Raw genomic sequence first — 19,893 nt, forward strand, 5'->3', positions numbered from 1 at the left:
CCATCCTAACTGAGTGAAATGAGCTGGAAGTATTTAAGCAGCCTGTGACAGAACTATATTTACCTTTTTATCTTTAAACTCTGATGATAAAGTTATACTCTATAATTTCTCTGATATATGAGATCTTATACAGAACCTTATAGAGAACCTATTAGACAGAACCTTCCTGTAGCAACAGGATCAGAGAGTTTCAGACCCACAGAGTTCTGAAGCAGTTTTCCTCTGTCTCCTGATGTTTGGGTCAAAGAGGAGATGATGGAGGTTGGTTTTCTGCCCATTGGACCGGATCCTTCTGACCCGCTTCCTGCCGACACACCTGGAAACTCAGCAGGTTACCGGTCCTGGAGCCTCCACCAGCCCAGCGTCTCCTTCCCACTGAATAATCTCCCAGGCTTAATCCAGATATTCAGCTTCTAAAAAGCTTTAACGTGTTTTCAGACTTATCAGTGCAGACATGGAGGAAGCAATCCCACAATCCTCTGCTCCGCAGCCGGTCCCGAGGATCCATTCAGACTCACTCACAGCAGCCGCACGCTGGAGTCACCAGGAAACTCTTTACGTTTCATTCATTTTAATTAGCCAGATGTTTGAGGTCCAACATGTCAGTGCAGACAGGTCCAGGGCACCCGAGAAGGTTCTGGTTCAGCCCAAACGGACGCTTCTCTGCACTGAAAAACCCAGCCGATCAGTCAGAAATGTGGAGAAAAGCTGTTTCCTTGTGACTCGCGGCGGTTTGACCACAGCACCTGCTGGGCTCAGCGCGCCCTGCTGCAGGCCTGCAGGCACACAGAAGCTCCGTGGTTACGGGTGGGGGGGGTTAGACAGGTGGAGGAGAGGGGAGGGGGCGACACCATGCCATGCTGACTGCTTCCATGCCAAGATATCCACCAATCAACATGTAGACCCCCACCTACCTGCCCACCGTCCCCCACCAAAGGGCTGGCTCTGTCTACCTGTCTGTCTGCAAACCAACCAATCAGACCACAGAATGAGGACACAGAGGAAGGAGGACAGACTGACAGCGGGACTCCTCCTCCACCCTTACAGCTCAGACCTGCAGCGTTCAGGAGTCGCATTAAACCTCAGGCACTACATTTCCCAGAGTTCACCTCTGCTGCTGTTCGTTTACAGGGTGAACAGCTGATCAGAAACATCTGGGAAGGAATCACCCAAACTTACACTTATTTATTCAGAGAATAAAAACTGCAGAGTAACACTAAAGTAAAGTAAAGTAAATCTTTCATGTGAAGCTAAACACCTGAAATAAAAAAGTGAAGGTTTCTGTTTTCTCATTAATCAGTGGAGCAGCAACATTTAACAGCTGTTCTGTTCTGATGCTAGTTACTGCAGGACGATCCCAGGAGCAGCTGAAACAGGAACTCTGACAGTAATGTGAAGTAATCGCCGTGCGTGAACTGTGCACGTGTGGTGGGCGTGGCCTGCCTGTACCTGTGGACAGCTGGGACTGGGACCTCCTGCGGGTGCTGCTGGGAGTTCTGGAGGCGGAGGACAGGGTGGAGCCGGCGCTGCTGGCCCGAGAGATGGGGAGGGGGACCGGTGTCACCGGAGGGGAGTCCAGCTGAGGAGAGGTCAGAGGTCAGAGAGCAGCTCAGCTGTTTCAGGGCAGAATGGACGTTTGGGAGCATTTATCTGTGACATCACAGACACATTAAAGATTCATCAGAACCAAACCGTGTCTGGTCCAACTGCAGATGAAGAAACATGAGTAACAGGTTCAACCATCACACAATAATAACCTCAATTTGTGTCCAGATTTACATGGAAGCACGTTAGAACGGACCTTTAAAGAGGAAAAAGAGAGAAGAAGAAGAAGAAGAGCGTCCAAAGAAGCTGAGAGAGAAGAAGAAGAGCGTCTGAGGAAGCAGAGAGAAGAAGAGCGTCTGAGGAAGCAGAGACAGAAGAAGAAGAGCGTCTGAAGAAGCAGAGAGAGAAGAAGAAGAGCGTCCGAAGAAGCAGAGAGAGAAGAAGAAGAGCGTCCGAGGAAGCCGAGAGAGAAGAAGAAGAGCGTCCGAAGAAGCAGAGAGAGAAGAAGAAGAGCGTCCGAAGAAGCAGAGAGAGAAGAAGAAGAGCGTCCGAGGAAGCCGAGAGAGAAGAAGAAGAGCGTCCGAAGAAGCAGAGAGAGAAGAAGAAGAGCGTCCGAAGAAGCAGAGACAGAAGAAGAAGAGCGTCTGAAGAAGCCGAGACAGAAGAAGAAGAGCGTCCGAAGAAGCAGAGAGAGAAGAAGAAGAGCGTCCGAGGAAGCAGAGAGAGAAGAAGAAGAGCGTCCGAGGAAGCAGAGAGAGAAGAAGAAGAGCGTCCGAGGAAGCCGAGAGAGAAGAAGAAGAGCGTCCGAAGAAGCAGAGAGAGAAGAAGAAGAGCGTCCGAGGAAGCCGAGAGAGAAGAAGAAGAGCGTCCGAGGAAGCCGAGAGAGAAGAAGAAGAGCGTCCGAGGAAGCAGAGAGAGAAGAAGAAGAGCGTCCGAGGAAGCCGAGAGAGAAGAAGAAGAGCGTCCGAGGAAGCAGAGAGAGAAGAAGAAGAGCGTCCGAGGAAGCCGAGAGAGAAGAAGAAGAGCGTCCGAGGAAGCCGAGAGAGAAGAAGAAGAGCGTCCGAGGAAGCCGAGAGAGAAGAAGAAGAGCGTCTGAGGAAGCAGAGAGAGAAGAAGAAGAGCGTCTGAGGAAGCAGAGAGAGAAGAAGAAGAAGAGCGTCTGAGGAAGCAGAGGGAGAAGAAGAAGAGCGTCTGAGGAAGCTGTTAACGGTGCACAATGTGCCTCTTTCAGGTTTCGAAGTCTTGGATAGCTCCTGTGCTCAGCTTTAATGTTCTCAAGTGTTCTGTGATTTAATAAAAACTGTGGAGCTGAAATAAAGAATATTTGTCACTGATTTACTTTACTTTACCATCCAGGAAATAAGTGGGGCTGCTGCTGGCTTCCTGTTTGACGGTGACAGGCGTGTTATTTTACAGGTTTAGCCGGGTCTTACCTCCACGCTGTCGTGTGTCGGCGAGGACGAGGTGGACGAGTTCTCCGGTCTCCTGGACGATGAAGATGAGGAGCTCAGCTCCACGCTGCGAACCCGCTGGGCAAACTTCAGCGAGCACACCGATTCGCTCATGTTGCCGGGCAACGGCGACACCTGAACACAGAGACAGCTGGTGTGAGAGGACGGCAGCAGTTCTGCAGGAACTCACCTGTGGTTCTGGACTCACTGGGCTCACCTGAACCATCATCAGGGTCTTGTTGTCCCCGCTCAGAGAGTCCTGCAGCAGGTAGGTGAGCCGGGAGTTTCTGAACGGCACGTGGGAGTGTTTGCTGCGCAGCGCGTTGATGACGTCGCCGAGCGCCGACAGCGACTTGTTGATGCACTGAGCCTCTCTCAGCCGGCTGCCCTCTGCTCCGGACTTCCCGATCCGCTCCGAGCCCGCCAGGTCCACCAGGTTCAGCTTCCCTAAACCGGAACACAGACAGCCTGAGAGCCGAGGAAAGACTACCGGAAGCAGGAGTCGCCTCCGAGGAATCCACATCAAACCAGAGACGTCCTCAGGCTGGATCAGACGGGCCGGTACCGGACCCGGTACCGCCTGATGCCAGCAGAACCAACCTTGAGTGCGGCTTCCTGTGGCGCTGTTGAATCCAGACACGGTGATGATGAGCAGGGCGTGGGAGCGCGAGCTGTGCTCGTTCAGGTTGGTGCACGCCGTCGCCCGGTTCATGTGACCCAAGTCAAACACCTGGGAACAGGGACACAGCGCACGTACGTGCACACGCACGTGCACGCACTTTATTTTCCTTTCCTTTTTTGCGGTTTCATTCGATCACATAAAATAAAAAAAAGATTCTTAAAGAAACTAAAACGTTTTCTCTCTAAAAGACAAACAAATGCATCTTTTTTACCAGGTTTTCTGCAGCCGTTTGAAATGACCGGCCACAGTTCCACCTGGAAAACAAACAGGAAGCTCACCCTGTTGATGTCCTCGGGGCTCTGCACGGAGTTCTCGGTCAGCCCCGGGACGTACAGCTGCCCGCTGCCGTCGGGGTTCATCTTGATGTCGAGCTTGTCGGTGGGATTCTCCCTGAGCAGATCCCTGCAGGACGACAGAGAGCTTCAGTGCCTGCAGACGAGACTCAGGGCACACTCAGCACTAAGGTCACGACTGTTCACATGGAAGAAGGCACCGAGGTCAGAGGTCAGAGGTCAGGTGCATCAGAGCAGGAGCACGTTTCCTCTCAGCTTCAGCAGACTGATAAAGTCTGATCAGTCCTCAGAACTCTGGATCAGAGCCAGCACACAAGTGTTGTTCACCCAGATGTTCTGTTACACAACAGCTGGACAGATGGGGATAACAGCTGGACAGATGGGGATAACAGCTGGACAGATGGGAATAACAGCTGGACAGATGGGGATAACAGCTGGACAGATGGGGATAACAGCTGGACAGATGGGGATAACAGCTGGACAGATGGGGATAACAGCTGGACAGCTGGGGATAACAGCTGGACAGATGGGGATTACAGCTGGGCAGCTGGGGATAACAGCTGGACAGATGGGGATAACAGCTGGACAGATGGGGATAACAGCTGGACAGATGGGGATTACAGCTGGACAGATGGGGATTACAGCTGGACAGATGGGGATAACAGCTGGACAGATGGGGATAACAGCTGGACAGATGGGGATTACAGCTGGGCAGCTGGGGATAACAGCTGGACAGATGGGGATAACAGCTGGACAGATGGGGATAACAGCTGGACAGATGGGGATAACAGCTGGACAGCTGGGGATAACAGCTGGACAGATGGGGATAACAGCTGGACAGATGGGGATAACAGCTGGACAGATGGGGATAACAGCTGGCAGCCTTTACATTGCTGCTCTGAAGCTGCAGGATGTTGCATAAACCAGCAGCTCCGCCTCCAGCTGAGCTCCAACACAACAAACCGCCAGAACCCAGTAAACACGACCCGTTTTGACCCATCAGAACCCTTCAGGTGTTTGTTAAGATTTCCATCAACAGCAGAAGTGAAGGACTGACCACGCTGCTGCGGGCGCCGCGGCGCCCTCAGGAGGCAGTTATTACACTTCAGAATACGTAGGTTTTTATGTTTGAACAGTTTTTACCATGTGTTCTGTAGCGTAAACAGGTGGCCTTTCATTTCAGATGAGTGACTGTAGTTTGGCTTCATCATTCGACACCGTTTGGTTCTTTCTAACAGAGCCACGTTAATGTGGAGCTCCTCAGGGCAGCGTCGTCGGCCCCTTTTTGTTCTAGATTTATCATCTACAGTCTGACTGTGACACACATGGACCCAGAGGCTCTTTGCTGCCTCACAGGTGTCACATGGGACTGTAGAAACCACCGGGTGTCACATCAGAACTCCAAAAGAAACGGCGATAAAACCCAAAGTGAAACCTGAGTTATAGACCCCCCAAAAATGTAATAAGTCTCCATATGTAGGTGAAACCTGAGCTATGAGTTTGCCTTTACATTAGCTTGATGTTTCCAAACTATACACATCTGATCATGAGGGTAAAACCTTCAGTTTGATCTGTTTTATCGGGTCTCCACACGGACTACGGCTGAAAAGTGCTTCCAATTTGCTCCCCGTTCTGGGTGTGATGGGCGGATCCAGAATCTGACCCGGGATCAGCTCAGTGGGCTCACCGCAGCGTCTCATTGTAGATCTCCACCATGCTGACGGTGATCCGGTAGTCCCAGTCCGGAGCTTTCTCCGTCACCTCGGAGAAAAGCAGGCGGAGCGCTCGCTGGTTGATGCCGGGGTTTTCGGCCACGCCCTGAAAACAGAGGGGCGGAGCTTACAAGTGTTTACCGGCTTTAGGCTTCTGATACTCAGCTTCATTCTCCTGAAACTTTAAGGAACTTCTTGGAGAGCTTTTCAGGAGAAACACTCGTCCTACCTCCATGGTGTAGGTTTTCCCGGAGCCCGTCTGCCCGTAAGCAAAGATGCAGACGTTAAAGCCATCGATGCAGGAAGTGACCAGAGACTGGACCTCCTGGAACACCTGATGGACCAATCAGAGAGAGGATAAATATCTGGACATTTCCTGGACTTATTTCCATGACTTCACGCTTTACACGGTATATGTGGACAGAAGTGGCGTCTGAAGCAGAGAGTGAAGCTGAAAACAGAGGAGCTGCTCTGGAAAAAGTCATCATTAATAATCCTGCACAGCTTCACTTACTTTACAGAAGCATTTTGAGTTTATGCATCATCTCCATCTCTGATTCAAGTCATTTCTTCATATTTCTTTCATCACTTGGACAAAGCAAACATCTGAGCTCAGATTATTGTCTGAGATTCTGAATTTATCTGATAAATTAACCAGAAAACAACAACGTGAAGCTCCACCTCCATCAGAGATTATCCTTAAATCACAGAATGTAAAACCGACCTGAACTTAATCTGTCGTCTCCAAACAGCTCAAACTTCACTGAAATCTGACGTTTACAGCCATAATCTCATTGGAATGCGTTGAATTAACCAGCAGAACTCAACAGAAACAGAAGTTCAGCGAACACAGTTAATCCTTTACAGGGAGGCGGAGCCTCAACACAGCAGTCGACCAATCACCTCGACTGGAAACCGTCTGACAGGCTTCAGCCTCATTTCATACAGGTGCAAAACAGCTACGGATTTATGAGGCAAAGAAGAAGAAGAACCAAAGCAGGAAGAGGTTCCAGCAGCCGTGGTTCTGACTGGGCCCGTGAAATAAGGCCCAGTTTATGTTACATCAACCACCCATCAGTTCAGGACTGTGCCACAACTAGAACAGAACCGGGCAGAACCAGAACCTGCGTGACTCTCACCTCCTCCTGTGTGGCCTGAGGCGGGAAGACTTTGTCCAGCTCAAAGGTCATGACCTTGCCCTTGTTGGAGAGGTAGAGGATGGCGTCGTCGTCCGAGTCGAAGCTCAGCAGGGTTCTGGCGTCGGCGGAGTCCTGCTCCTCCTGACTGGCGGGCCGGACGCGGCAGAAAACTCGGATGTTTCCTGGAACCGAACGCAGAGACACGGGAGTTTGTTAGTGTTTGCAGATGAAGACGGAGGATTAGAGCGGGAGAACGGCGAGGCTGCTGTGGACCCGCTGAGGTTCTGAAAGCAGCACAGAACCCTGCGCCTTCACAGCAACGAGCGGATCACTCAGAGGTAAAAACAGGCTGTAACTGGTTCTGGTTTAAGCAGATCTCAGTCTGCAGGCGTCTCCAGACCTTTGACCGGTACCGATCCTGCGGTTCCAGCCAAGAATCTTACAACATTTTTAGTGGCGCCGACCAACAGGCTGCTGCTCCGACAGACCGAGTCCTTCTTTGCATCTTCTTCAGAGTTTCTGTCCCTGTGGTCTGCTGAGAGTTCACCTGAGTTACCTGCTGTGTGTGACATCATCAGCTGAGTGGTTGCTAAGCAACAGAAACAGCAGCCCAACCCAGTGATGGAGAAGGTTTCTGCCACAGCTTCCTCTCTGCTGCACTTCAGCTGGTTTACGTTTTATTCTGTAACAGCTGATCTTTAATAATAATCAGTCCTGCAGGGATATAATTTACCTTCAGGACTAATAAAGTTTTATTGAAGGTGGCGTCACTACTTCATCAGAACTGCAAAAGCAGAACTGTAGAGATCTTTGGAACAGCTCTGCTTCCAGCCCTGTGAGGTCATGGGATCTAATTTACACATAAACCGGTTTCCAGTTCTTTTAGAAACAGCTGGATGTGTGAACCTGTCCAGAAGGGAAGTGTGTGTCAGACCTTTGAGTCGAACGAGTTCGTTGTGGCACTTCTTCCTCAGGTTCATCTCCCGCTTGTATTTACGCAGCAGCTCCTGGTTGGCACTGCTCACCTCGCTGATCACCTGACAGATCTGACACACACACACACACTTAATTATCTGCTCACACAGCAGAGAAAGTAAATTAATGAATGTTCATGTGAAGTGGGCGGAGTTAAGGACAGAAAAATCATCACATTATTTTTAACCAAAACCTCAAATTAGATCAAGTTGATGGAATAGAAAATGCTTATTTAAAAAAGTGCTTCTTACATTTTTACGATGGACAAAAAGTGCCTGATGAGGTAAAATAAGTAAATAAGTTATTTATTTATTCCTGACTTTATGGGATGCTGCAGGTCTGAGGTGTAGAAATGATGTTTGTTCACAGATTAAATGAAGCTGAACAGGAAACATGCTGAGTTCAGACTGTCTGACAGGAAGTAAAACAGGATTTATTTCCATCTTCCACTCAGGGTTGTGATAAAAACCTTTCCTTCTGGTCTGTTCTTGCAGAATTTGTTGCTTTCTAAAGGAATAAACTGCCGGCAGGTCGTTCCATCACCTCAGAGGCTAACTGGAGCAGAAGCTAGCAGAAAGCACTCATTTCTCCACAGCTGTAAGACTTAGCAGGAGCCGGGTCAGGTGGTTCTGATCGGCATCAGAAGGTCTGAGGAAACAGCAGCTGGTTGCTTCCTGCAGTTATTCATCTTTTTTCTATTCTCAGGCTTGTTTTTGCTTTTTTAAACACGCTTTTTTCCTCTGAAATGCTCCTGATGCAGCTGTGCGACTCACCTCCTGCTTGGCCTCGGTGATGGCTTTGTCCAGCATGAAGGGGAAGTCCTGCACCTGCCTCTTCAGACAGTTGTAATCCGAGGTCAGGGTCCTGAGGGCCGGCTGCAGGCTCAGCAGGTTCATGCGCACACCTGTAAGCAGCAGCAGGTCAGCCAGCAGCACTCTGTCACCACGGGAACAAACAGGAAACCATCCCACCTGCCAGGTTCTCGTGCACGGCTTTCATCTCGCTCTCGGCTCTGATGAACGCCTCCTCGATCACGCGGTTCTTCTCCTCCTCCAGGTTCTGCATCTCCGCCTCCAGCTGGCCCTGACTCCGCTCCATCTCTCCTTCGTAGACCAGGATCTGGGGAGAACAGGGAGGAGTCAGCAGGATCTGGACGCCCTGCCTCAGAACCGTCGGGCCGAGCCGCCGGCGTTTCCGCATCAGGAGCACTTCGCTTTCTAATCACCGATGAACCAGTTAAAAACGTAAACTGCTGGTAAAGGATCCAGGTGTGGTTCTGGTTCACCTGTACACCACAGCTTGTTCTAAAGGTCTGAAAATGGGCCCCGCATGGGATTGTGTTCGGGTTCATTGGTATCGACTGACTGACCACGGGTAACCATGGCAACCCACCAGGGGGCAAACAGAATTAGTGTGAAACAATCCCATATGGGACCCGTTTTATCAGCTTCTTCCAGGTTTCATTGGATCAGATGTTTGGCTGAGACTTTTAATTCACCGTGTTCATGTGACCATCGTTAATAATGTCATAAATCACACAGTTTTCATTTAGTTTTAAATGTTTCACTGTGAAAATGGTTCTTTTTATTCTACAGAAAGCTGCAGTGTTTGTCGAGGTGTGATGACTGAGCTGAGTAACTCTAATCATTAGTTCTGTCCCTGAGACTCAACCAGATCATTAGCACAGTTAGCTCCGTCCTTCAAGCCTCGATCGGGAAAAACTCTCCATCAAAGGGGAAAAACTCTCCATCAAAAGGGGCAAAACTCTCCATCAAAAGGGGAAAAACTCTCCATCAAAAGGGGAAAAACTCTCCATCAAAAGGGGAAAAACTCTCCATCAAAAGGGGAAAAACTCTCCATCGAAAGGGGAAAAACTCTCCATCGAAAGGGGAAAAAAACTCTCCATCGAAAGGGGAAAAAAACTCTCCATCGAAAGGGGAAAAAAACTCTCCATCGAAAGGGGAAAAAAACTCTCCATCGAAAGGGGAAAAAAACTCTCCATCAAAAGGGGAAAAAACTCTCCATCAAAAGGGGAAAAACTCTCCATCAAAAGGGGAAAAACTCTCCATCGAAAGGGGGAAAAACTCTCCATCGAAAGGGGGAAAAACTCTCCATCGAAAGGGGGAAAAACTCTCCATCGAAAGGGGGAAAAACTCTCCATCGAAAGGGGGAAAAACTCTCCATCGAAAGGGGGAAAAACTCTCCATCGAAAGGGGGAAAAACTCTCCATCGAAAGGGGGAAAAACTCTCCATCGAAAGGGGGAAAAACTCTCCATCGAAAGGGGGAAAAACTCTCCATCGAAAGGGGGAAAAACTCTCCATCGAAAGGGGGAAAAACTCTCCATCGAAAGGGGGAAAAACTCTCCATCGAAAGGGGGAAAAACTCTCCATCGAAAGGGGGAAAAACTCTCCATCGAAAGGGGGAAAAACTCTCCATCGAAAGGGGGAAAAACTCTCCATCGAAAGGGGGAAAAACTCTCCATCGAAAGGGGGAAAAACTCTCCATCGAAAGGGGGAAAAACTCTCCATCGAAAGGGGGAAAAACTCTCCATCGAAAGGGGGAAAAACTCTCCATCGAAAGGGGGAAAAACTCTCCATCGAAAGGGGGAAAAACTCTCCATCGAAAGGGGGAAAAACTCTCCATCGAAAGGGGGAAAAACTCTCCATCGAAAGGGGGAAAAACTCTCCATCGAAAGGGGGAAAAACTCTCCATCGAAAGGGGGAAAAACTCTCCATCGAAAGGGGGAAAAACTCTCCATCGAAAGGGGGAAAAACTCTCCATCAAAAGGGGAAAAACTCTCCATCAAAAGGGGAAAAACTCTCCATCAAAAGGGGAAAAACTCTCCATCAAAAGGGGAAAAACTCTCCATCAAAAGGGGAAAAACTCTCCATCAAAAGGGGAAAAACTCTCCATCAAAAGGGGAAAAACTCTCCATCAAAAGGGGAAAAACTCTCCATCAAAAGGGGAAAAACTCTCCATCAAAAGGGGAAAAACTCTCCATCAAAAGGGGAAAAACTCTCCATCAAAAGGGGAAAAACTCTCCATCAAAAGGGGAAAAACTCTCCATCAAAAGGGGAAAAACTCTCCATCAAAAGGGGAAAAACTCTCCATCAAAAGGGGGAAACTCTCCATCGAAAGGGGAAAAACTCTCCATCAAAAGGGGAAAAACTCTCCATCAAAAGGGGAAAAACTCTCCATCAAAAGGGGAAAAACTCTCCATCAAAAGGGGAAAAACTCTCCATCAAAAGGGGAAAAACTCTCCATCAAAAGGGGAAAAAACTCTCCATCAAAAGGGGAAAAACTCGCCATCGAAAGGGGGCAAAACTCTCATGAGCAGCGATCTCTTCAGACAGGAAATAAACTATCAGTAAAGCATCTGAATGAATCATATTTCTACTCAAGTGTGTTTTAGTGCTGCAGCCAATACTCATTCAGGGCAACAAACCAAGAAGAATGATCCACTTTCTGATAAAAACTAAACAGAATTCATGACATTAAGTGTCATCATTCATTAATTATAATGACAGAGTGTGTTTCTGCTGCAGATCTCAGAGATGAGCACTTTGGATCAACTTTTTGTGAAAGAACACGTGAAGAAGTGAAAATGGAGGGACGGTTAGCTAGTGCAGTTAGCCACAAACCGGTTAGCGGGTTGAAATGTTCACTATATGTAGCTTATGGAGTTTAATTTATACACAAAACACTGCTGAAACGGATGTAAAGCAAAGCAAACAGGATCATAGAAACATCTATTTAATGATAAAGTTTAAGATGTAGGGATCGAAGACTTTTTCCATGAGTTCTACATATTGACCTAAATGACCTGCTAACATGTTAGCCACAGCAACTGTTACGGTCAACCAAGCAGCAGTTAGTATATCTACATAATTATCTAATCGATAGATAAACTACTGCAGAACACAGGTGAAACACACGAGTCTGAACTTAGAAACAAGTTCAGGAAACACAGGAAGGCTCCATTCACACGACTCTGGGTTCTGTCTCATGCTAAGCTAGGCTACCGGTTTCCCTCTGGGTTCTGTCTCATGCTAAGCTAGGCTACCGGTTTCCCTCTGGGTTCTGTCTCATGCTAAGCTAGGCTACCGGTTTCCCTCTGGGTTCTGTCTCATGCTAAGCTAGGCTACCGGTTTCCCTCTGGGTTCTGTCTCATGCTAAGCTAGGCTACCGGCTTCCCTCTGGGTTCTGTCTCATGCTAAGCTAGGCTACCGGTTTCCCTCTGGGTTCTGTCTCATGCTAAGCTAGGCTACCGGTTTCCCTCTGGGTTCTGTCTCATGCTAAGCTAGGCTACCGGTTTCCCTCTGGGTTCTGTCTCATGCTAAGCTAGGCTACCGGTTTCCCTCTGGGTTCTGTCTCATGCTAAGCTAGGCTACCGGTTTCCCTCTGGGTTCTGTCTCCTGCTAAGCTAGGCTACCGGTTTCCCTCTGGGTTCTGTCTCCTGCTAAGCTAGGCTACCGGTTTCCCTCTGGGTTCTGTCCCGTGCTAAGCTAGGCTACCGGTTTCCCTCTGGGTTCTGTCTCCTGCTAAGCTAGGCTACCGGTTTCCCTCTGGGTTCTGTCTCATGCTAAGCTAGGCTACCGGTTTCCCTCTGGGTTCTGTCCCGTGCTAAGCTAGGCTACCGGTTTCCCTCTGGGTTCTGTCTCCTGCTAAGCTAGGCTACCGGTTTCCCTCTGGGTTCTGTCCCCGTGCTAAGCTAGGCTACCGGCTTAAGCAAAAGATCTACTGTACAATCACATTTTTTAAAAAACCAGTCAGATACCAGCCGTAAATCAGCTTTGAATGTTGTGTGAACACAGCCTTAATGCAACATTTAAGGGATACAACTGGGAGTTCTGGGAGGATTACTGGGATGCATCACAGACGGGGAGATCTCACAGCGTCTGACAGGTTTCCAAAGCCTCCCAGTAAAACCAGTTCAGACCACTGATGTCAGATTACTGCAGATAGTTCAGCTGTTTTTCAGCCCTCAGATTCTAGATGTTTATTTTAATTTAATGTTGATCCTAAAAGAACCACATAAAAAAGGTAAAGTTTGTTATACATATTCTATTTTTCTGATTTTTATTTTAATAACAGCAGAAAACAGATTAATCTTTTAGACTTTTATCTTTAAGCTTTTCTTTTTGCCTTTGAATGAATAAATGAGTTAAACTTTTCCTTTTTTTAAACTATTTTTGCTTATGTAATCTGAGCTCCTCTGTGCAGCACATTACATAATTTCAGAGAAAAATATTACTTTTCATTTTATCCTCACAACTTAACATTTAATCCTTTAAAACCAACATTTATTTAAATCAATAAAAGAACAAAAATCCTTTTTTTCTGCTCTGTCCCAACATAAAGAGTCAGTGGCCGGTGGTTTCTCTGGGAGCTTTGAGCCCTCAGACAGTGGGGGTAACACTCGCCGTAACCTCTGAATATCAGTGATGTCACAAGGAGAGCGGGGGGGGGGCAGCCAACCTTGGACAACCTGCGAACCATCTCGCCATTGCCCCTGCCGACAGCCTTGGAGAGGAGGCCACACAGACGGCTTTGATCGGCGAGCAGCTGCAAGCGAACGCATGCAGAGAGGAGAAGGTGAACTCTTAGCACTGATCTGAGGTCTGCTTTTAACACTGAGCGACTGCTTCAGTCTGGCCTAAAGTCCATAAAAGTCAGACTGAAACAGTCCCATTATTCAGCCAGGATTCGGGGGAGTTTGGGATTTAAATTAAAGTCTGAGGAAGCCGAGACTTCTTCGAACATGAAGCCACTTCTCCACAGTGAAATAAAACAGTCCGTCTGGTTCTGAGCTGGAATAAGAAGTGAAACATCCCTGAGGGCAACCAGGTGAACGTACCTGCGTCCTGAGCTGAGTGCAGGTCCTCTGCGACTCGTGCAGCTGCGTCTCCAGCTCCCGCAGCAGCTGCCTCTGCACCGACAGCTGCTCATGCAGGGCGCCGTTCTTCATCTGCATCTCAGCCAGAGCGTTCTGCAGGTCGGGCGACTCCACCGTCTGGGTCACATACTGAGGAACACAACACACCTGAAACACCTGAACACACCTGCAACAACACACCTGAAACACCTGAACACACCTGCAACAACACACCTGAAACACACCTGAGACACACCTGAAACAACACACCTGAGACACACCTGAAACACACCTGCAACACACCTGAAACACCTGAACACACCTGCAACACACCTGCAACACACCTGAAACACCTGAACAACACACCTGAAACACACCTGAACACCCTCCGTCCACCTGAGCCCGTCTCAATGTTCTCTTTTAATCCCTTCAGATGCTGTTCAGAAGTCTGACTTCTGGGTTCTGTCTCATGCTAAGCTAGGCTACCGGTTTCCCTCTGGGTTCTGTCTCATGCTAAGCTAGGCTACCGGTTTCCCTCTGGGTTCTGTCCCGTGCTAAGCTAGGCTACCGGTTTTCCTCTGGGTTCTGTCCCCGTGCTAAGCTAGGCTACCGGTTTCCCTCTGGGTTCTGTCCCGTGCTAAGCTAGGCTACCGGTTTCCCTCTGGGTTCTGTCCCGTGCTAAGCTAGGCTACCGGTTTCCCTCTGGGTTCTGTCCCGTGCTAAGCTAGGCTACCGGTTTCCCTCTGGGTTCTGTCCCCGTGCTAAGCTAGGCTACCGGTTTCCCTCTGGGTTCTGTCTCATGCTAAGCTAGGCTACCGGCTTCCCTCTGGGTTCTGTCTCATGCTAAGCTAGGCTACCGGTTTCCCTCTGGGTTCTGTCTCATGCTAAGCTATGCTACCGGTTTCCCTCTGGGTTCTGTCTCATGCTAAGCTAGGCTACCGGTTTCCCTCTGGGTTCTGTCTCATGCTAAGCTAGGCTACGGGTTTCCCTCACCTCCGTCCACCTGAGCCCATCTGAATGTTCTCTTTTAATCGCTTCAGATGCTGTTCAGAAGTCTGACTTCTGGATTTAATCATGAAAGAAGAAATCTTTTCTTCGTCTAAATTCAACAACCACAGAAAACCCTGTTTTTATAAAGCCTGAAACCTAATTTACAGAAGTTCTGAAGGGTTTTAGCTCTGCTGTGACGGCAGAAGAAGGATTTTCCTTCCCTGCAGACCTGGAAGCATCCTCACCTTGACTCTGGGGGGCGCCGCCGCCTGTCTGGCGAGCTCGTCCTCACACTCCTGCAGACGGAAACAGAGCTTCTGCTCTGCCTCCACCTGCCTCCGCCTCGACTCGTCCAGCTGCCTGCGGCTGTCGTCCAGCTGCTGGTGGAGAACCTCCACCCTGGAGCTCTTCTCCAGCAGCTCCCGCTCCAGCTCAGCCAGCCGCTGCTCCCTCTGCCGGGCCCGGTTCTCCCAGCGGGACCCGTCCCTCCGCAGGGCCTCGGCCTCCTGCAGCAGACAGCGGTCCAACGGGGTCAGACACACCTGAGCAGGTAGGGCTGGGACAGTTCTGACCCGGTTCTGACCCGGGGGCAGAACCTGTGTGAGCTCACCTGGCTGTGGGGGCAGCAGCTGCCTGCAGCAGCCTCCAGCTTCTGAAGCTCTGAGCTCCTGCATGACTTCAGCTCCTGCTTCAGACGCTCGTTCTCCACCAGCAGCAGCTCCAGCTGCTTCTCCAGGTCTGTCGCCCCCTACAGGACGGGAGGACACACACACTTTGAACCGCTTCCTAACGCGTTCACACCTGCTTCACACCCAGGCGTGACCAGCTGAATGTTACCGTCTCTGTGAGGACCACCTTCAGCATTTAACTAGTGCAGTGAGGACAGTTCTACGCTGCCAGGAACTTTTGGGTCGTCTTATTTGAGCGTTCAGGTCAGATTCAGGTTTACGCAGATAAAGGGGGGGTCAGACCTGCAGAGGGCTGGTTCTGGGGTTCAGGTGTGTGTGTGTTTATCCCGAGGCTTTGGTTCTCCTCAGGTTGCCTCACCAGCTCAGAGCGGAGTCTCTCCACCTCCTGAGTCTGATCCAACAGCTTCTTCTCCAGCTCCTCCACCTGCAAACACCACCACATGCATGACATTCACTGAGGGTTCTGTCTGGTTTAAACTCCTGTCGGCAGCAGCACTGAAGCAGAGTTATTCCATCTGTAAACGCTGGACGGGTCCGACTGGTTTTCTGTGACACAACGTGCACAAATCAGCCTGACAGATGAACAGCAGGAAAGGTTCTGTTCAACCTTTCAGACACTAATCTGAACTGAGGCGTGATTCCTTTGACTCCAGAACAAGTTTAACTGGGTCTGAATATGAAGAAGCTGGGCATGAAGACTCTGAACATTTCTTTGGACTCTTAAAGGAAAATTTATTTTAGAAAAACACTTGTTTTTGTGTTCAAATGTTTTATTGTCTGTTAAACTTGTTTGAGAAGGATTCTGGAGTTCAGCTGGATTAATGAACACTTTGTTTTTACTGAAAGATGCAGAAAGATGGAAGTTTGGAGCCTGAACAGAGCAGCTGGATCACCTTTGGTTCTGGTCCGGTTTCAGTCTGACTGACGTGTTTACATGGACTTTAAAGGTCCGGTTCTGGGTTATCAGCTGACACAGAATAAACAGAAATCAGGGAAAGATGCCACCTGTGCACGTACCTGTGTGCGCAGCCGGGTAACGAGCTGCTCCTCCTCTGCACAGCTGAAATAATCCTCGCCGCTCGCACCTGAACACACGTTGAACTGCGTCACTTCCTCTCTTTAAAAGCTTTCTCTGGATATGAACCGGACGGTGTGAGCGTCTCACCGGCGGGTGACGGCGGCTTCGCCAGGCGCAGCGTCTGCACGCCTCCGCCCGCCTGCTGCTGGACGCCGCGCTGCAGCTGCTGCACCAGCAGGTGACGGGCGACCTCCTCCGAGCGAAGGCGAGCCTGAAACTCGCACACTTTGTCCTGTAGAGTCTGAGCACAGAACCCGCCCGTTACAGCACCTGTGACCCAGATTCTGTCTGTTAATGTGAGCTGAAATCTACACTGAGACTAGGGTGAGAGCGGGGGGGAGGAGCTACAGCCAGAAGAAGAATGGAGGTTTTTACGTGGGCCGGAGTCCACCAGCAGGACCAGGTGACTCTCTGCAGGTGAAGACGGCGTGCAAAGGACCAAAGAAGAGAAGGTGAGGGGGGGGGGATGAGAAGCCGAGTGACTGCAGACCAACGGCTGCTGAGAAACTGAAGCTCCGCCTTCAACACGGCGAGGATCGGTGAACTTTAAGCCTGCGGCCGCCCGCTTTCCTTCCCTCTTACCTGGATGAGCAGCTGCTCGCTGGGTGCGTTTGGGTCGGGGAGCTCGGCGGTCACCGGGGGGCGCTGTGAGAAGGGGCCTGTGGGCAGAGACAGGAAGGAGCCTTCGTCTTCACCATCACTCATCAGAAAGTCCACGGAGCTCGCTGCAGAGAGAGAGCGACCCGGTTACAGCGTGAAGGGAACCCAACAAGCTCGCTGCAGAGAGAGAGAGCGACCCGGTTACAGCGTGAAGGGAACCCAACAAGCTCGCTGCAGAGAGAGAGCGACCCGGTTACAGCATGAAGGGAACCCAACAAGCTCGCTGCAGAGAGAGAGCGACCCGGTTACAGCGTGAAGGGAACCCAACAAGCTCGCTGCAGAGAGAGAGCGACCCGGTTACAGCATGAAGGGAACCCAACAAGCTCGCTGCAGAGAGAGAGCGACCCGGTTACAGCATGAAGGGAACCCAACAAGCTCGCTGCAGAGAGAGAGCGACCCGGTTACAGCATGAAGGGAAACCCAACAAGCTCGCTGCAGAGAGAGAGCGACCCGGTTACAGCATGAAGGGAACCCAACAAGCTCGCTGCAGAGAGAGAGCGACCCGGTTACAGCATGAAGGGAACCCAACAAGCTCGCTGCAGAGAGAGAGCGACCCGGTTACAGCGTGAAGGGAACCCAGCAGAACCTTTAGAAAAAGACTAACAGATAAGAGTCTGAACAACAAGTTCAGAGGTAAAAAACAGGCCTGGAAGCAAACATTAGCTCAGCTGCTGCTCTTTAGACTCCGTTCCTCAGGTTAAAAGCGTGAAACTAACGGAACGTAATCCGTAAGCAGATTTGTAAGCGATCAGGAGGAGGGGAACAGCCCGAATTCTTGTGCTGAACTGGGTCCTGACTGCAGTTCTTCAGTAAACCGGCACTCCTCCTGGAAACCGTGGAAACCAGTCCAACCAGATAACAGCTGATAAGAGCCGCTGACACATTAACCTGCTCTGAGAGAGTGTGTGAGAGTGTGTGAGAGTGTGAGAGTGAGAGAGTGTGTGTGAGAGTGTGTGTGTGTGAGAGTGTGTGTGTGTGTGTGTGTGTGAGAGTGTGTGTGTGTGAGAGTGTGTGTGTGTGAGAGTGTGTGTGTGTGTGAGAGTGTGAGAGTGAGAGAGTGTGTGTGTGTGTGTGTGTGAGAGTGTGTGTGTGTGTGTGTGTGTGTGTGAGAGTGTGTGTGTGAGAGTGTGAGTGTGTGTGTGTGTGTGTGTGAGAGTGTGTGTGTGTGAGAGAGTGCATGTGTGTGTGAGAGAGTGCATGTGTGTGTGTGTGAGAGTGCATGTGTGAGTGTGTGTGTGTGTGTGTGTGTGTGTGTGTGTGTGAGAGTGTGTGTGTGTGTGAGTGTGTGTGTGTGTGTGTGTGAGAGAGTGCATGTGTGTGTGTGTGAGAGTGCATGTGTGAGTGTGTGTGTGTGTGTGTGTGTGTGTGTGTGTGTGTGTGTGAGAGTGTGTGTGTGTGTGTGAGTGTGTGTGTGTGTGTGTGTGAGAGTGTGTGTGTGTGTGTGTGTGTGTGTGTGTGTGTGTGAGAGTGTGTGTGAGAGTGTGTGTGTGTGTGAGTCTCAGAGGTTTTCTAAGTGCATGAGGCCTCAACTCTGAGAACAATCTGCACTTTGTGGAGAAAATCTGAGCATTAATCAGACTTAAGTCACACAAACACATTTATCTTTCCATCTCTGTGGGGACCCCTGCTGACATACAACATTCCCAGGCCTTTAACCCTGAGCTCAGAACCCTTAAAACAATCCTTTTGTTAGTTTGTCCCAAAGTCAGGACACAGAAAAAGCAGCATCCAGCCTGCTGTCAGCAGCCAGTCCCTGCAGCCAGGCTCTGTGATGGTATGGGGTTGGATCAGGGGGCAAAGCTCATTTCCACTTCTGTGACGGCAGCATTAATGCAGAAAAGCTCACTGAGATTTTACAGCAACAGATGCTGCCTTCAAGGCCACATCTTTTCCTGGGACGTCCCAGCATTGTTCAAGCAGACCATGGAAAACCACATTCTGCCACAGTCCAAAGGCCTGGCTGAGGAAGAAGAGGTACGGGTGCTGGACTGGCTGCCTGCAGTCCTGACCTGTCCCCAGCAGAGAAACAACCACCCCCCCGCCCCCCCCCGCACTGCTGCACACCTTAAGACCTGTTTAAGGAGGAATGGGACAAAATAACAGCTGGAACTCTGCATCACCTGGTTTCCTCAGAGTCAGAACGGCTTTAAGTGTTGGCAGAAGAACACAAAGTGGGAAAAGGTTCACTGACTTTATGGGATGCTGCAGGTCTGAGGTGTAGAAATGATGTTTGTTACCAGATTAAATGAAGCTGAGACTCAACAGGAAGTAAAAGTCAGAGAAATGTTCTCTTTTTACATTTAGTTTCCTTCCTGTTCCACCTTTTTCTGATCTGAGGTTGAATGTTTACAGACTGAGGTTCAGTTCGGTTCTGACAGACTGAACCACTTCTGAACCAGAGTCACCAGGTTCTGATCAAGAAAATAACCGACTGGTTATCAGCAGGTTTAATTAAACCCGTTTTACAGACTGAATGAAGCGGCTCATCGTCTCAGGACCTGAAACTGAACATTTAGATGAATTTACCCAGAGGAAGCATGTACAGGGAGAACAGAACCGTTCCAAACCCAGAACCCTGTGGCACACCATAACTAGCTTACTGTTAGCTTTGATGCTAGCTGCTAAAGATAAAGGCGTCTCCTGGATGCAGAAACAAACACGTTATCAGCGTAGACACTGAAATCTACGGGAGGAACAGGACTTAAAACAAAGCTCCTGTTATCTCGTCCTCTGACCTGTGAACCGACAGCGAAGCCTCAAGCTGCAGAAGAAGATCCACCTCAGAACCCCTCAGAACCCTTCA

General features: G+C 49.7%; 1 protein-coding gene across 2 annotated transcripts in view; it reads right to left on the reverse strand.

Moving 5' to 3' along the window:
• The window catches only part of kifc3 (kinesin family member C3), a 30,992-nt gene that overhangs the window by 1,839 nt on the left and 9,260 nt on the right, over window positions 1-19,893 (reverse strand). The window contains exons 3-21 of one of the 2 annotated variants that reach the window (XM_072379798.1): window positions 17,013-17,155; window positions 16,518-16,671; window positions 16,370-16,437; window positions 15,711-15,776; window positions 15,274-15,411; window positions 14,909-15,169; window positions 13,656-13,823; window positions 8,769-8,916; window positions 8,571-8,701; window positions 7,757-7,868; window positions 6,823-7,004; window positions 5,913-6,017; window positions 5,659-5,789; window positions 3,957-4,080; window positions 3,597-3,726; window positions 3,214-3,443; window positions 2,979-3,131; window positions 1,450-1,579; window positions 915-961 (exon numbers count right to left, since the gene is read on the reverse strand). In XM_072379798.1, coding sequence (XP_072235899.1) covers window positions 915-961; window positions 1,450-1,579; window positions 2,979-3,131; window positions 3,214-3,443; window positions 3,597-3,726; window positions 3,957-4,080; window positions 5,659-5,789; window positions 5,913-6,017; window positions 6,823-7,004; window positions 7,757-7,868; window positions 8,571-8,701; window positions 8,769-8,916; window positions 13,656-13,823; window positions 14,909-15,169; window positions 15,274-15,411; window positions 15,711-15,776; window positions 16,370-16,437; window positions 16,518-16,671; window positions 17,013-17,155 — 2,621 coding nt within the window. The remainder of the gene's footprint in view (window positions 1-914; window positions 962-1,449; window positions 1,580-2,978; window positions 3,132-3,213; window positions 3,444-3,596; window positions 3,727-3,956; window positions 4,081-5,658; window positions 5,790-5,912; window positions 6,018-6,822; window positions 7,005-7,756; window positions 7,869-8,570; window positions 8,702-8,768; window positions 8,917-13,655; window positions 13,824-14,908; window positions 15,170-15,273; window positions 15,412-15,710; window positions 15,777-16,369; window positions 16,438-16,517; window positions 16,672-17,012; window positions 17,156-19,893) is intronic. The other variant, XM_072379799.1, reaches the window with a different exon arrangement.

Source organism: Leuresthes tenuis, unplaced genomic scaffold (assembly GCF_036924035.1).
Source record: "Leuresthes tenuis unplaced genomic scaffold, fLeuTen1.0.hap1 SCAF_2, whole genome shotgun sequence".
NCBI classification, from domain to species: Eukaryota; Metazoa; Chordata; class Actinopteri; order Atheriniformes; family Atherinopsidae; genus Leuresthes; species Leuresthes tenuis.